General features: G+C 52.7%; 2 protein-coding genes across 7 annotated transcripts; one reads left to right on the top strand and one right to left on the bottom strand.

The window, feature by feature from the left end:
• Window positions 1-1931: 1931 nt before the first annotated feature.
• On the bottom strand, window positions 1932-4867 carry LOC128086611 (inositol 1,4,5-trisphosphate receptor-interacting protein-like 1). The gene is made up of 2 exons (XM_052695424.1): window positions 4406-4867; window positions 1932-4161 (listed from the first exon to the last, which is right to left on the bottom strand). Exon 2 carries the CDS (start codon window positions 4156-4158, stop codon window positions 2683-2685), a length of 1476 nt encoding a protein of 491 aa, XP_052551384.1. The 5' UTR covers window positions 4159-4161; window positions 4406-4867; the 3' UTR covers window positions 1932-2682.
• Window positions 4868-5125: 258 nt separating this feature from the next.
• On the top strand, window positions 5126-13385 carry LOC128086485 (inositol 1,4,5-trisphosphate receptor-interacting protein-like 1). Of its 6 annotated transcripts, none has more exons than XM_052695175.1 (3): window positions 5126-5736; window positions 8588-8777; window positions 11156-13385. In XM_052695175.1, exons 2-3 carry the CDS (start codon window positions 8718-8720, stop codon window positions 12632-12634), a joined length of 1539 nt encoding a protein of 512 aa, XP_052551135.1. In that variant the 5' UTR covers window positions 5126-5736; window positions 8588-8717; the 3' UTR covers window positions 12635-13385. The 6 variants fall into 6 exon arrangements, with proteins under 6 accessions (XP_052551135.1, XP_052551141.1, XP_052551140.1 ...); XM_052695181.1 differs by having other exon boundaries at window positions 5127-5736; window positions 8588-9617; XM_052695180.1 differs by having other exon boundaries at window positions 5127-5736; window positions 8588-10911.
• Window positions 13386-14020: the final 635 nt, after the last annotated feature.

Below are 14020 nucleotides of genomic sequence, written 5' to 3'. Positions count from 1 at the left end.
GGACAGTGAGGTGGGTTGAGAACTGGCTGACTGGCAGAGCTCAGAGGGTCGTCGTTGGCGGTGCGGAGTCTGGCTGGAGACCTGTAACCAGTGGTGTCCCCCAGGGGTCTGTGCTGGGTCCGGTCTTGTTCAACATCTTCATCAGTGACCTTGAAGAGGGGATAGTGGCCACCCTCAGCAAGTTTGCTGATGATACGAAGTTGGGAGGATTGGCTGACACGCCTGAAGGCTGTGCTGCCATTCAGCAAGAGCCGGACAGGCTGGAGAGCAGGGCAGAAAAAAACCGGATGAGGTTTAACAAAAACAAGCGTAGTGTCTTACACCTAAGGAGGAATAATTGCATGCACCAATACAGGTTGGGGGATGAGCTGCTGGAGGGGTGCTCTGCGGAGAGGGACCTGGGCATCCTGGTGGATGACAGGTCGGCCATGAGCCAGCAGTGTGTCCTTGTGGCCAAAAAGGCCAATGGCATCCTGGGGTGCATTGAAAAGAGCGTGGCCAGCAGGTCGAGGGAGGTGATCCTCCCCTTCTACTCTGCCCTGGTGAGGCCTCATCTGGAGTACTGCGTCCAGTTCTGGGCTCCCCAGTACAAAACAGACAGGGATCCCTTGGAAAGAGTCCAGCGGAGGGCCACAAAGATGGTGAAGTGCCTGGAGCATCTCTCCTATGAGGAAAGGCTGAGTGAACTGGGTCTGTTCAGCCTTGAGAAAAGACGACTGAGAGGGAACCTGATCCAGGTCTATAAATATCTGAGGTGTGGGGGCCATAGTGGTGAGGCCAGTCTCTTTTCAGTGGTACATGGAGACAGGACAAGGGGAAACGGCTGGAAACTGCAGCATAGGAAGTTCCACACAAATGTGCAAAGGAACTTCTTTACGGTGAGGGTGACGGAGCTCTGGAGCAGGCTGCCCAGGGAGGTTGTGGAGTCTCTGGAGATGTTCAAGACCTGCCTGGATGCCTGCCTGTGCGACCTGGTGTGGGGAACCTGCTTTGGCAGAGGGGTTGGACTCGATGATCTCTGGAGGTCTCTTCCAACCCCTTCAATTCTGTGATTCTGTGATTAAGTCTGGAAAAGACCTCTAAGATCACCTAGTCCAATCGGCAACCCATTCTCATCATGCCCACTAAATCACAACCTTCAGTGCTACACGAATCTTTTATTTGAAATACTCCAAGGACGGTGACTCCACTACCTCTCTGAACAGTCTGTTCTAATGCATTACCATTCTTTCTGAGGAGAAATTTATCCTAATATCCAACTTGAACACCCCCTGGCACAACTTAGGAGCATTGCCTCTTGTTCTATCGCTAGTTATCTGGAGGAAGAGGCAGACACCCACCTCATCGCAACCTGCACTTGGTGCTCGGTGGAATATACTGTGTGGTCTGTGCCTGACCTACGCCTGAATTAACAATGTGCCTACAAAGACTTGTGCCTCTGAGACACGGAGAAACGTGAGGCAATCAGAGAAGCAAATTCACGGCCAGTGTAGCTTGGCAGGCACCAGTGAACCCATCGGAGGTGTACCAAACTTAGGCGAATGGGAGTTAGCCGGTGTAGTTGAGGGGTTAGCTAAAATTTTTGTGAAGGTCAGAGTAAGAAGCGAATGCTGAACTCAGGGAGTGACGCTTCAGACCACTGCTGTTGCGCAAAGATCGCCCTGTCCTCAGGGAGAGATTCCTCCATGGAAACGGTGCACAGAGCACTTCGACCCCAGCTCTGCAGCTGCGCTGCCAACATGGTGCAGAAAGGGGAGGGAGACAGACAAACTCAGAGCCATGCAGAATTAAGTCAGGGTCATCTCATCCAGATGGGCTTTCTGTGCCAAGTGTAGCCCACTCGTCACAGAGAAGGTGAAGGCGATGTTCTTGGGCTACTTGACCCCTGCAAAATGGGGAGGAGCTAGGAAGGGATTCAGGTTGACAGAAAGTGTTTCCGAGCTTTTCACTAACACACCAAACATGGGCATACATCAGGATAAAAACAGAAGGAAAAGGTGAATTTTCCTTGTACAGGATTTTAGGGATTGGCATGAAAGGCAGTACTGCGTTGTCCCAGGGTAGCAGTATGAATCCTGCCAGCCTACAGACTGAGCAGGTGACGTCCCTCCATCTGAGTAATCTCCAGGTGCCCTTTCTCCTCCACGGGACTGCCAGCTGTCAGCACAAGTGAGAGCCCAGGGTTTTTCTCAATGCCTGCTGTGCTTCTCAGCGCCTGCCACGCTTGTCTCAGCGTGCTCCGCGTTTTGCTCAACGCACTCCAGACCGGCCAGTCTTCCAGTCAGGTTGAGTTTCAGGTCCCTGTTGGTTCTCTTTCCCGTGTCCCTGTTCGGGCGCCAATTGTTGCAACAGGGCCTCAAGCTCGAAAGAGCTGCTGACTCCTTTGCTTTGGTGCGGAAGAAAAGACTTTAAGTGCTTACCATCTTTTACACCCGCGCAACACAGCAGTTTCCCCACGTAACCAAGACTGGTGACATGTGAGGGCTAGGCGATTGTGAGTGTATAGGTCTGGCTCAAGTTATTGTTGAGTTTTGCCATTTATTAGAAATACAACAACCTTCTTTATCCCATAGGAGATGGCTGCCCCAGTTCGCAGAAAACACCTCGGGGCAATTCCCAGTGCCTACGGAGCGGTGTCCTCTCCATGCCCTGCGTGCTCGTCCGTGGGACAGTGCGCGTCTCTCATCTCCCATAGAGCAGCGTGGCTGTGAACCGATCGTGCAGCTCCGCCAAATCCTGCAGCGCCCGCTCGTATTTGTCCGGTTCCTCCTCCAGGTGCTGGAACATGTTGAGCGGTGGGGAAGCTCGGAACTCTTTTGGCAAGATAATCTCCTCAGGCAACGAGTCGTTTCCTACGATGAAGTGGTCCAGGCGTTTCTCCTCCACGCAGCAGTGCAGGTAGTTCAAGATGTCATCCATCCGCAGCAGGAAAGCCCTCCCGTGCCACCTTTGCAAAGGAATGGTATTCAGGAGGTGCATGATCACTGTCTTCATGTCGTAGATGGTAAACTTGAGGCTCGCCATGAGATAGCCACACAGTTGCAGATATCTGAGGTAGAATTTGCCCCCCCGGGGGTGGTTGGCTACATACTGCAGGAACTTTTTCTCTGCCACAACACAGCTCTGTGGCCAGACCGTGCTGGGGGTACGACGATACACTATCTCATGGCTGCTCAGAAAGATGTCCGTATCATCCTGCTGGACGCCAAACACAAACTCAACGTAGAAGATTCTTTTGTTGACATCTCTCACATGAAGCCTGCAGGAGCGCCTGGACTTCACCGTGTCTATCTCCATGGTGAACTCTGAGACGTGCATGAGTTTCCAGGCTTTTTTGATCAGCTCCTGGAAGCAGCGGGCAGTCTTCTGCGCGTCTAAGTGGGACGTAGTGCAGAGGCTGTGCAGGAGGCTGGGCTGCTGCCTTTTCAGCTCTTTGGCGGAGGTGTGGAGGAAGCACCGCATGCGCATCTCCTGCTCCCTCTTGCACGTGCATTCCAGCTCTACACGGATACGGGAGTACATTGCTGGTACCTCGCCTGTGGTGCCCAGATCCAGGTGGAAAGTGTGCCCACGGGGGGCCAACAGGGGCACAAGCAGGCTGAAGACAGGTACGTTTCTAACGGGACACCAGCCTTCGAAGGTACTGCCCACCTTGATGAGACGCTCTGGCACTGGGTAGAAAGTATCTGATACCATATTTCGGCATATATCCATGACGCCACACATCAGCGAGTACATCACTTCACAGTCCTCTTGATGGCTTCGGACTGTCCAGAACACATCGAGAGAAAAGACACCGTCATCCTCCTCTTCCTCCTCTTCCTCCTCCTCCTCCTCCTCCTCCTCCTCCTCCTGCTCCTTCTCAATGCTGGAGCTCTCCTCATCACAGGTGTCTTCAACTCTACGGAACTTTATACAGATCATCCACATGAAGCAATACAGAAGGATGGGAAGACAAAAAACAAAGCAGCGAAGCAGGGCTTGAGTGCCCATCGTGCTCAGCGCCGTGTTCTTCTCTTCCATCTCCAGCAGCAGCTTTGTCATCTGCTCTTGCAGATACACCTCACGCTGCTGCATGCGGTCGAGCGTGTCCACATCCAAATCACCAACTAATGGTATTCTCTGCGCCAACAAGGCGAAGAAAAACGCCAAAGCCATGATCTGGAAGAGGGGAGAGAGGGGAGGTCAGTGGGGCTGGGGGGGAGCTTGCGCTGGGGTCAGGGAGGAGCAGGAGTGAGGGAGCTGGGGGGCAGCAAGGGCCGAGGCCGGCGCTGGTGGTGACTGCCCGCAGAGCTGCTCGCAGGCTCCCTGAGAGCTCGCTGCCACCACTGCAGGCTCCCAAACCTCTCGCGGGCCAGCATTTGCGCCCGGCCCAGCACAGCCCTCCCCCTGCTGCTGTACTCACCGCTGGCCCAGGCCAAAGTGGAGCTTGGCTGCCTGCTCACGGCCTCAATACCAGCCCCGCACTGTGATGCACCGCGATGTCACAATGCCCCGGCCCCACCCTTCGGGCCCACTCAGCTGCCCAGGGCCCCATGGCCCTGCCATCGGCCCTGTTCTGAGGCACGTGGCCGGACTGAGCTCCCACTAAGTGAGCAAACTCTTTGTCAAACCCCTTGGGAACTCGCTAAGAACTGCAGCCACTGCTGTTGAACTAGAAGTTGATGCATTGGTTTCACCAGAACAAAGTCACATATACCACTAGCTGTATGTTTTTGTGGCTGTTTTTTACCTTTTAAGAAAACTTACACATCCATAAAATAAGTTTTGTACCTCATCTACGGTAACTATACAGCCCGGCACCTGCCTGCACTCCTGGTTATCTGGAGAGGTTCCAGAGGGTTGGAGGCTTGCCGATGTGATGCCATCTACATGATGGGCACAAGCTGCAGCATAGGAAGTTTTGAACGAATGTGCGCAAGAAATTCTTTACAGTGAGGTGACGGAGCTCTGGAGCAGGCTGCCCAGGGAGGTTGTGGAGTCTCCTCTGGAGATATTCAAGTCTCGCCTGGACGCCTACCTGTGCAACCTGGTGTGGGGAACCTGCTTTGGCAGGGGGGTTGGACTCGATGATCTCTAGAGCCTACAATTCTGTGATTCTGTGATTCTGCAAGTTGTTTCTCGAGGGTCAGTACGTAATAATGCCCCTAGTGATACTCTAGCACATTTGCCCACTAATACTGATTCTATCTGACGTGCAAAATGTTGTACGACCACGAGCCCTGGGAGACACCACTTGAAATGGGTCGCCAGCCGGACTTAACTCCATTCACCACTCCCCGTTGGGCATGGCCCTCTAGCCACTTCCTTACCCAAAGAAGGGCATACCTGTCCAGGCCACGGGCAGCCAGTTTCCCCAGGAGAATACTGCGAGAGAGCGTGTCCAAGGCTTTGCTGAAGTCTAGGTAGATACATCAACAGCCTTTCCCTCTCTGCCAGGCTGCTCACCCAGTCATAGAAGGAGATGAGGTGGATCAAGCATGGCCTGCCTTTCATGAACGCGTGCTGGCTGGGCCTGGTCCCCTGGATGCCACGCACGTGCCGTGTGATCTCACCCAAGATGATTCGCTCCGTAACTTTTCCTGGTACCGAGGTCATGCTGACAGGCCTGTGGTTTCCCGGATCCTCCTTGCGGCCCTTCTTGTAGATGGCATCACATCGGCAAGCCTCCAACCCTCTGGGATCTCTGCAGATAACCAGGAGCGCTGGCAGATGATGGCGGTATAGTTACCGTAGGTGAGTTACAAAACTGATTTTATAGATGCATATGCCAGGCAGGCAGGAGGCTGGGGAAAGCTTGCAGCACCTGCAGCAGCACAGGTAGTGTTGGTTCAGGCCCTGCTCTGCAATGGGGGAGTCGGCTTTCACTGTAATGAGGACCTTTGGCTGCATAGTATAGAATCATAGAATCACCAAGGTTGGAAAAGACCTAAAAGATCACCCAGTCCAACCGTTCACCTATTCCCAATAGCTCCTACTAACCCATGTCCCTCAACACAACATCCAGCCTTTCCTTGAACACCCCCAGGCTTGGTGACTGTGTATGTGCTGTGTATGTCGGTATGTGCTTTGTGGAGCTTTGTTCATCCTGTCATTAGCGGTGACTTCTCTTTAGCAGAGAAACAAATGAAACACTCAGGCCTGGAGGATGTTTAGGTTCGACATAAGGAAAAGCTTTTTCTCTCAGAGAGCTGTCAGATGCTGGTGTGCCCTGCCCAAGGAGCTGGAGGAGTCGCCGTCCCTGGCAGTGTTGGAGAGGCGTCTGGATGAGGTGCTGCGAGTTGTGGCTTAGTGCTTGTGGTGGCAGGTGGTGATGGCAGGGCGGTTGGACGTGAGGATCTTGCAGGTCCTTTCCAAGCTTGCGATTCTAAGATTCTCTCTGCCGCTAGGAGTCGCTGTGGTGCCGCGCAGGGACCTGGACGGCGTCTCGCAGCACCTACAGTGCTGCGCGGAGGAAAAACGCCTCAAGCCCTTCCTCTCAGGAGATGAGACCGAGCCCGAGGAGACGTTTGATTGCAGTTTTATAGTCTCGGGAAATCCCAGCCGCTTAACGTCAGATCCCACAAACTCTGCTGCAAGCCCTGTTTGCAAGGACAATCTCAGACGTCTTCTGATGGCTTTCTGTGTTCTCACACCTCTTGCCTACTCTGCCAGCTTTGGCCGCTTGTACCTGTCGCTGGGTGACTGCATCACGCTATCTGGGATGAGTTCACAGGTACTCCTTTGAGGTCCCAGCCCTTGAAATATGTTGAAACTTTTCCACTGTGCTCAAGGAAATGACTAAGCTCTTAAAACGGATGTGGGCAACCCTGCGTCTGCTGTCTGGACTTCTCTGGTCTCTCATTGTGAACCGATGGAGGAATGCAGCCTGCCTCCTCCAGTGCCTGAGCATTCCCTGTGAATTTCATCAGAGCTGGCTTCTAGCCGTGGTGATGCCCCATCAGGATGAGTCTCTGCCAGATGGGCTCACTGATACATTGCCTTGGACTGCCACTGCTCCCTACTGCATGACTTTGTGTGCCAGCATCCCATCACACATCTCCTTGCCCAAGCACTGCTTCACCCACCAGAAGACAGAAAGAGGGCTGAACTGGCTGGCCATCAGCCCTCTGTAAGGATGCTGGTCTCTGTTGAGGCACTCCACTCACTCCATGCAGTAAAGCAGAAGTTTGGCCCTGCAATCAGCCCAGCTGATTCCTTCCCTGCCCAGCCGGAGAAGGCAGGCACTGCACTGACTCAGCTTTACCTCTAACAGAGCAGCCAGGCTTTGCGCTTAACTTCTGGGGCAGTAGTTCAGTCAAACTGACGTCTTGTTTCACAATGTCAAGGAGGGTTAATACATTACAAGACTCAATGACTTGATAACATTGATGGAGAGAGGGGAGCAGCATCCTGTCTCAGTACTTGAAAGACAAGGAGGAACAGCTTTCTGCTGGGACAGACTACATGTGAAAGTCTCTTTGGTCTCTGCTCTTCCCATTCTCTTTTCTTTGGAATATGTGTTTTCATGCACCTTGATACACTGTGCAACTGCTGTGAACTTGCCTCCAGCTGGAGCCAGAGATTTCTGTATTCCTCTACGCACCTGAAGTGGCTTAATAAGTGAATGGCTGATGACGCTCTTGCCTTCTGCAAAAGGTCAATCTTCCAGAGCCTGCAGCTGGTCCACAGACTTGTTAAAGCAACCAGATCCTGCAGTAGTGGGAATGAGGGAGAAACAACCCTCTCCGAATGTTTAGCCACACCAAATCACACCTATTGTGGAACAGAAGACAGAAGTAGCCCATAAACTACTTGCTGAGTTTCTTTCCTTCTCTCCAGCAGCTGTTTGTTTGGTATGGTGATCCCTTCTCTTGTGTTGCAAGAAAACAAGTGGAGCCATCAGTCAGGCTACAAGTTAGGTCACTGCAAAGATTAGGGGTTAATCCATTAATCCAATGCAAAAGGCAGAGCTGAGTGAAACACGCCCATGCAGTGAAAGACCTGGCTGGCCCAGAGCAGGCAAGTTGCAGGGCAGACACGAGAGCTCCCAGCATCACCAAAGGCGTGAGTGGCAGCTCTGCAGGATAAACTTGAACCAGATGGAGGCCTGCAGACGTTTGGGTGGTTTGTTTGTGCCAGGGCTAAACCTTCCTGCAGAAAATGCGGTGATCCCCTTAGTTCACACGCTTTGCCTGCTCCGAGTTAAGAATTATGAGCTGCAAGAGATGTTTGGTCAGCTGAAGGCAGATCACAGACTGCACGGATCTAAATCAGGGTGAGCCAGTGAATGGAGAAGTCACAGCACTCCTAGCCACATGAATCACAGCCTGCGCTTGCAAGCAGCTTAAAAGAACATGTACACCAAGCACTGGTGGGGAATGGTGGAAAACTTGCTATTTCCAAGCAGAATGCTTCCTGGAATCATGCATGTTTCGTGTAGCAATTAATGGAAACTGCTGTGCAAGTGTTATGACCCCGTATTGTTTCAGTATTCCTTGTTAAACAATAGTACTGTTACAATAGTATTATTGTGTACTAATACGTATTATTGAAAAAGGTGCATTCCTATTATGTTACTATTATTTTATCACTTTTGCTGGTATAGGTTAAGGTTTAAGCTGGCCATGGGAGCTGAAAAAGGCAGAGAAAACCCCCTCACGAAGAGGATTGAATGGCTGAAGTCCCTTCCAGTTTCCACTCTGCGTTCTACTGCTACTCCCTGAACGGATGGCAGGATGAATCCAGGGCAGGACACAGCCCAGCTGCTGGCAGCTGAGTTGACTGCAGCCATACAGGTGAGAGTTCCTGCCAGGCTGGGACACGGCCTTGGGAATGATGCAGGCAGCTAACCCGTGGGCAGGATGGCACAGTGCAGTTACCCTATTGCACAACCCTGCCTGCTTTCTGGTTAAAGCTACGGGGGATCAGCTGCTCTTCCAGCCCCAGAGGTAGGCTGGGCAGGGAAGAGAGAGTGGGTGTCCCCTTAAAACCCTTAAAATCACACATCAAAGCAGTGGAAAGAGAGGGGCTGAGGTGCCCCTGTGAGACTGATCTAGGCAGAGACTGGAAGAGGCAAAGTCCAACCCAAGTCCTTCTGTTAAATGAACCAATAATAAATGCTTGTTGTTTCTGAGATGTATGGCTGTTGCGTGCTGCCAATGGCCTTTTACCTGCACATTGTGCTTCCTCGCATGGCCAGGCAGGCAGGAGGCTGGGGAAAGCTTGCAGCACCTGCAGCAGCACAGGTAGTGTTGGTTCAGGCCCTGCTCTGCAATGGGGGAGTCGGCTTTCACTGTAATGAGGACCTTTGGCTGCATAGTATGTGCTTTGTGGAGCTGTTCATCCTGTCATTAGTGGTGACTTCTCTTTAGCAGAGAAACAAATGAAACACTCAGGCCTGGAGGATGGTTTTTTTTTTTTTTTTTTTGGCTCCGTCCATAATAAATAATATCTCTGTCATTTCTCTTGCCTCCCCAGCTACAGGTCTGAGCTGGTCCCACAGCACACATCGCACGTTGCTGTTGCTCTGATGTGTCTCCGTATTCACAGTTGCTAACACAGAGGACTGTTCACTGCTGAGTGATTTCAGAGCTGTTTGGTGGTGCCTGAGTATAAGATTTGGGTGAAGATTTCTGGTTAGTTCAGCTGTGGGCCTTCCTGGGTCACCCAGAGGAGAACTTCTCCCCTGGGTGACCCTCAGCTGGAGAAAATGGGCATGTTGAGGCCAGGGAGAGGGCCCAGGGGGCAAATCTACACGGCAGGGTGGTTGTGAGGATCTCATGTGGTCACTTCTCACAGGTAATTAGCTTAAATTTGTCACTGGGCAGAACGTCCGCTGCTGTTCATGGCTGCTTCTGCTGGCACTGCTCTGACCCGTGCTCCCATGCCACCAATGGGAAAGCTGCTTCTGCATTGAGTCTCCTGTCCACAGGAAGACACTAGGTGGGACAGAAGGCCTTCTGGGCAGCTGTTAGCATGTAGCTGATAAAAGTCACTCTGCCCCACATGTGAGCCAGTCTTCCCCTGCAAGGCTCCAGTGATACAAAGGCAGAAAGCTGAAACCTAAGCTGTGCTACATTAGCAGCTCATCGAGCTTGCCAGCCTTCTGTCCTCATTGTTTGTGCCAGTGTAAATCTAACACACTTTGATAGGGAATTCAAGGTGTGCCCAGACTGGGTCCTTGCTGAAAGCAAAAGCCGGAGAAGCCCTTGTGAATCACAGAAACACAAGGTTGGAAAGGACCTGCAAGATCATCGTGTCCAACCGCTCTCCCATCACCACTGCTACCACAAGCTACTAAACCATATCTCTTAGCTCCTCATCCAGACGCCACTTGAACGCTGCCAGGGGGGCTACAGGCCTGTCAGCTTGACCTCGGTACCAGGCTGACAAATGGACCAACTGGTACTGGAGCAACTACAGGCTGAGAGGCTCCGCAAGGATCCTCCTTGCGGCCCTTCTTGTAGATGGCATCACATCGGCAAGCCTCCAACCCTCTGGAACCTCTCCAGATAACCAGGAGTGCAGGCAGGTGCCGGGCTGTATAGTTACCGTAGATGAGGTGCAAAACTTATTTTATGGATGTGTAAGTTTTCTTAAAAGGTAAAAAACAGCCACAAAAACATACAGCTAGTGGTATATGTGACTTTGTTCTGGTGAAACCAATGCATCAACTTCTAGTTCAACAGCAGTGGCTGCAGTTCTTAGCGAGTTCCCAAGGGGTTTGACAAAGAGTTTGCTCACTTAGTGGGAGCTCAGTCCGGCCACGTGCCTCAGAACAGGGCCGATGGCAGGGCCATGGGGCCCTGGGCAGCTGGGTGGGGCTGAAGGGTGGGGCCGGGGCATTGTGACATCGCGGTGCATCACAGTGCGGGGCTGGTATTGAGGCCGTGAGCAGGCAGCCAAGCTCCACTTTGGCCTGGGCCAGCGGTGAGTACAGCAGCAGGGGGAGGGCTGTGCTGGGCCGGGCGCAAATGCTGGCCCGCGAGAGGTTTGGGAGCCTGCAGTGGTGGCAGCGAGCTCTCAGGGAGCCTGCGAGCAGCTCTGCGGGCAGTCACCACCAGCGCCGGCCTCGGCCCTTGCTGCCCCCCAGCTCCCTCACTCCTGCTCCTCCCTGACCCCAGCGCAAGCTCCCCCCCAGCCCCACTGACCTCCCCTCTCTCCCCTCTTCCAGATCATGGCTTTGGCGTTTTTCTTCGCCTTGTTGGCGCAGAGAATACCATTAGTTGGTGATTTGGATGTGGACACGCTCGACCGCATGCAGCAGCGTGAGGTGTATCTGCAAGAGCAGATGACAAAGCTGCTGCTGGAGATGGAAGAGAAGAACACGGCGCTGAGCACGATGGGCACTCAAGCCCTGCTTCGCTGCTTTGTTTTTTGTCTTCCCATCCTTCTGTATTGCTTCATGTGGATGATCTGTATAAAGTTCCGTAGAGTTGAAGACACCTGTGATGAGGAGAGCTCCAGCATTGAGAAGGAGCAGGAGGAGGAGGAGGAGGAGGAGGAGGAGGAGGAAGAGGAGGAAGAGGAGGATGACGGTGTCTTTTCTCTCGATGTGTTCTGGACAGTCCGAAGCCATCAAGAGGACTGTGAAGTGATGTACTCGCTGATGTGTGGCGTCATGGATATATGCCGAAATATGGTATCAGATACTTTCTACCCAGTGCCAGAGCGTCTCATCAAGGTGGGCAGTACCTTCGAAGGCTGGTGTCCCGTTAGAAACGTACCTGTCTTCAGCCTGCTTGTGCCCCTGTTGGCCCCCCGTGGGCACACTTTCCACCTGGATCTGGGCACCACAGGCGAGGTACCAGCAATGTACTCCCGTATCCGTGTAGAGCTGGAATGCACGTGCAAGAGGGAGCAGGAGATGCGCATGCGGTGCTTCCTCCACACCTCCGCCAAAGAGCTGAAAAGGCAGCAGCCCAGCCTCCTGCACAGCCTCTGCACTACGTCCCACTTAGACGCGCAGAAGACTGCCCGCTGCTTCCAGGAGCTGATCAAAAAAGCCTGGAAACTCATGCACGTCTCAGAGTTCACCATGGAGATAGACACGGTGAAGTCCAGGCGCTCCTGCAGGCTTCATGTGAGAGATGTCAACAAAAGAATCTTCTACGTTGAGTTTGTGTTTGGCGTCCAGCAGGATGATACGGACATCTTTCTGAGCAGCCATGAGATAGTGTATCGTCGTACCCCCAGCACGGTCTGGCCACAGAGCTGTGTTGTGGCAGAGAAAAAGTTCCTGCAGTATGTAGCCAACCACCCCCGGGGGGGCAAATTCTACCTCAGATATCTGCAACTGTGTGGCTATCTCATGGCGAGCCTCAAGTTTACCATCTACGACATGAAGACAGTGATCATGCACCTCCTGAATACCATTCCTTTGCAAAGGTGGCACGGGAGGGCTTTCCTGCTGCGGATGGATGACATCTTGAACTACCTGCACTGCTGCGTGGAGGAGAAACGCCTGGACCACTTCATCGTAGGAAACGACTCGTTGCCTGAGGAGATTATCTTGCCAAAAGAGTTCCGAGCTTCCCCACCGCTCAACATGTTCCAGCACCTGGAGGAGGAACCGGACAAATACGAGCGGGCGCTGCAGGATTTGGCGGAGCTGCACGATCGGTTCACAGCCACGCTGCTCTATGGGAGATGAGAGACGCGCACTGTCCCACGGACGAGCACGCAGGGCATGGAGAGGACACCGCTCCGTAGGCACTGGGAATTGCCCCGAGGTGTTTTCTGCGAACTGGGGCAGCCATCTCCTATGGGATAAAGAAGGTTGTTGTATTTCTAATAAATGGCAAAACTCAACAATAACTTGAGCCAGACCTATACACTCACAATCGCCTAGCCCTCACATGTCACCAGTCTTGGTTACGTGGGGAAACTGTTGTGTTGCGCGGGTGTAAAAGATGGTAAGCACTTAAAGTCTTTTCTTCCGCACCAAAGCAAAGGAGTCAGCAGCTCTTTCGAGCTTGAGGCCCTGTTGCAACAATTGGCGCCCGAACAGGGACACGGGAAAGAGAACCAACAGGGACCTGAAACTCAACCTGACTGGAAGACTGGCCGGTCTGGAGTGCGTTGAGCAAAACGCGGAGCACGCTGAGACAAGCGTGGCAGGCGCTGAGAAGCACAGCAGGCATTGAGAAAAACCCTGGGCTCTCACTTGTGCTGACAGCTGGCAGTCCCGTGGAGGAGAAAGGGCACCTGGAGATTACTCAGATGGAGGGACGTCACCTGCTCAGTCTGTAGGCTGGCAGGATTCATACTGCTACCCTGGGACAACGCAGTACTGCCTTTCATGCCAATCCCTAAAATCCTGTACAAGGAAAATTCACCTTTTCCTTCTGTTTTTATCCTGATGTATGCCCATGTTTGGTGTGTTAGTGAAAAGCTCGGAAACACTTTCTGTCAACCTGAATCCCTTCCTAGCTCCTCCCCATTTTGCAGGGGTCAAGTAGCCCAAGAACATCGCCTTCACCTTCTCTGTGACGAGTGGGCTACACTTGGCACAGAAAGCCCATCTGGATGAGATGACCCTGACTTAATTCTGCATGGCTCTGAGTTTGTCTGTCTCCCTCCCCTTTCTGCACCATGTTGGCAGCGCAGCTGCAGAGCTGGGGTCGAAGTGCTCTGTGCACCGTTTCCATGGAGGAATCTCTCCCTGAGGACAGGGCGATCTTTGCGCAACAGCAATGGTCTGAAACTCCCTGAGTTCAGCATTCGCTTCTTACTCTGACCTTCACAAAAATTTTAGCTAACCCCTCAACTACACCGGCTAACTCCCATTCGCCTAAGTTTGGTACACCTCCGATGGGTTCACTGGTGCCTGCCAAGCTACACTGGCCGTGAATTTGCTTCTCTGATTGCCTCACGTTTCTCCGTGTCTCAGAGGCACAAGTCTTTGTAGGCACATTGTTAATTCAGGCGTAGGTCAGGCACAGACCACACAGTATATTCCACGAACACCAAGTGCAGAGTTAAAAGGTATTTAACTTTCAGCCAGACGTAAGCTATCTTTATTAAATATGTGCTGTAG

Source organism: Tympanuchus pallidicinctus, unplaced genomic scaffold (assembly GCF_026119805.1).
Source record: "Tympanuchus pallidicinctus isolate F22 unplaced genomic scaffold, pur_lepc_1.0 scaffold3, whole genome shotgun sequence".
Taxonomy (NCBI): Eukaryota; Metazoa; Chordata; class Aves; order Galliformes; family Phasianidae; genus Tympanuchus; species Tympanuchus pallidicinctus.
This window is presented reverse-complemented; position numbering and strand designations above follow the sequence as displayed.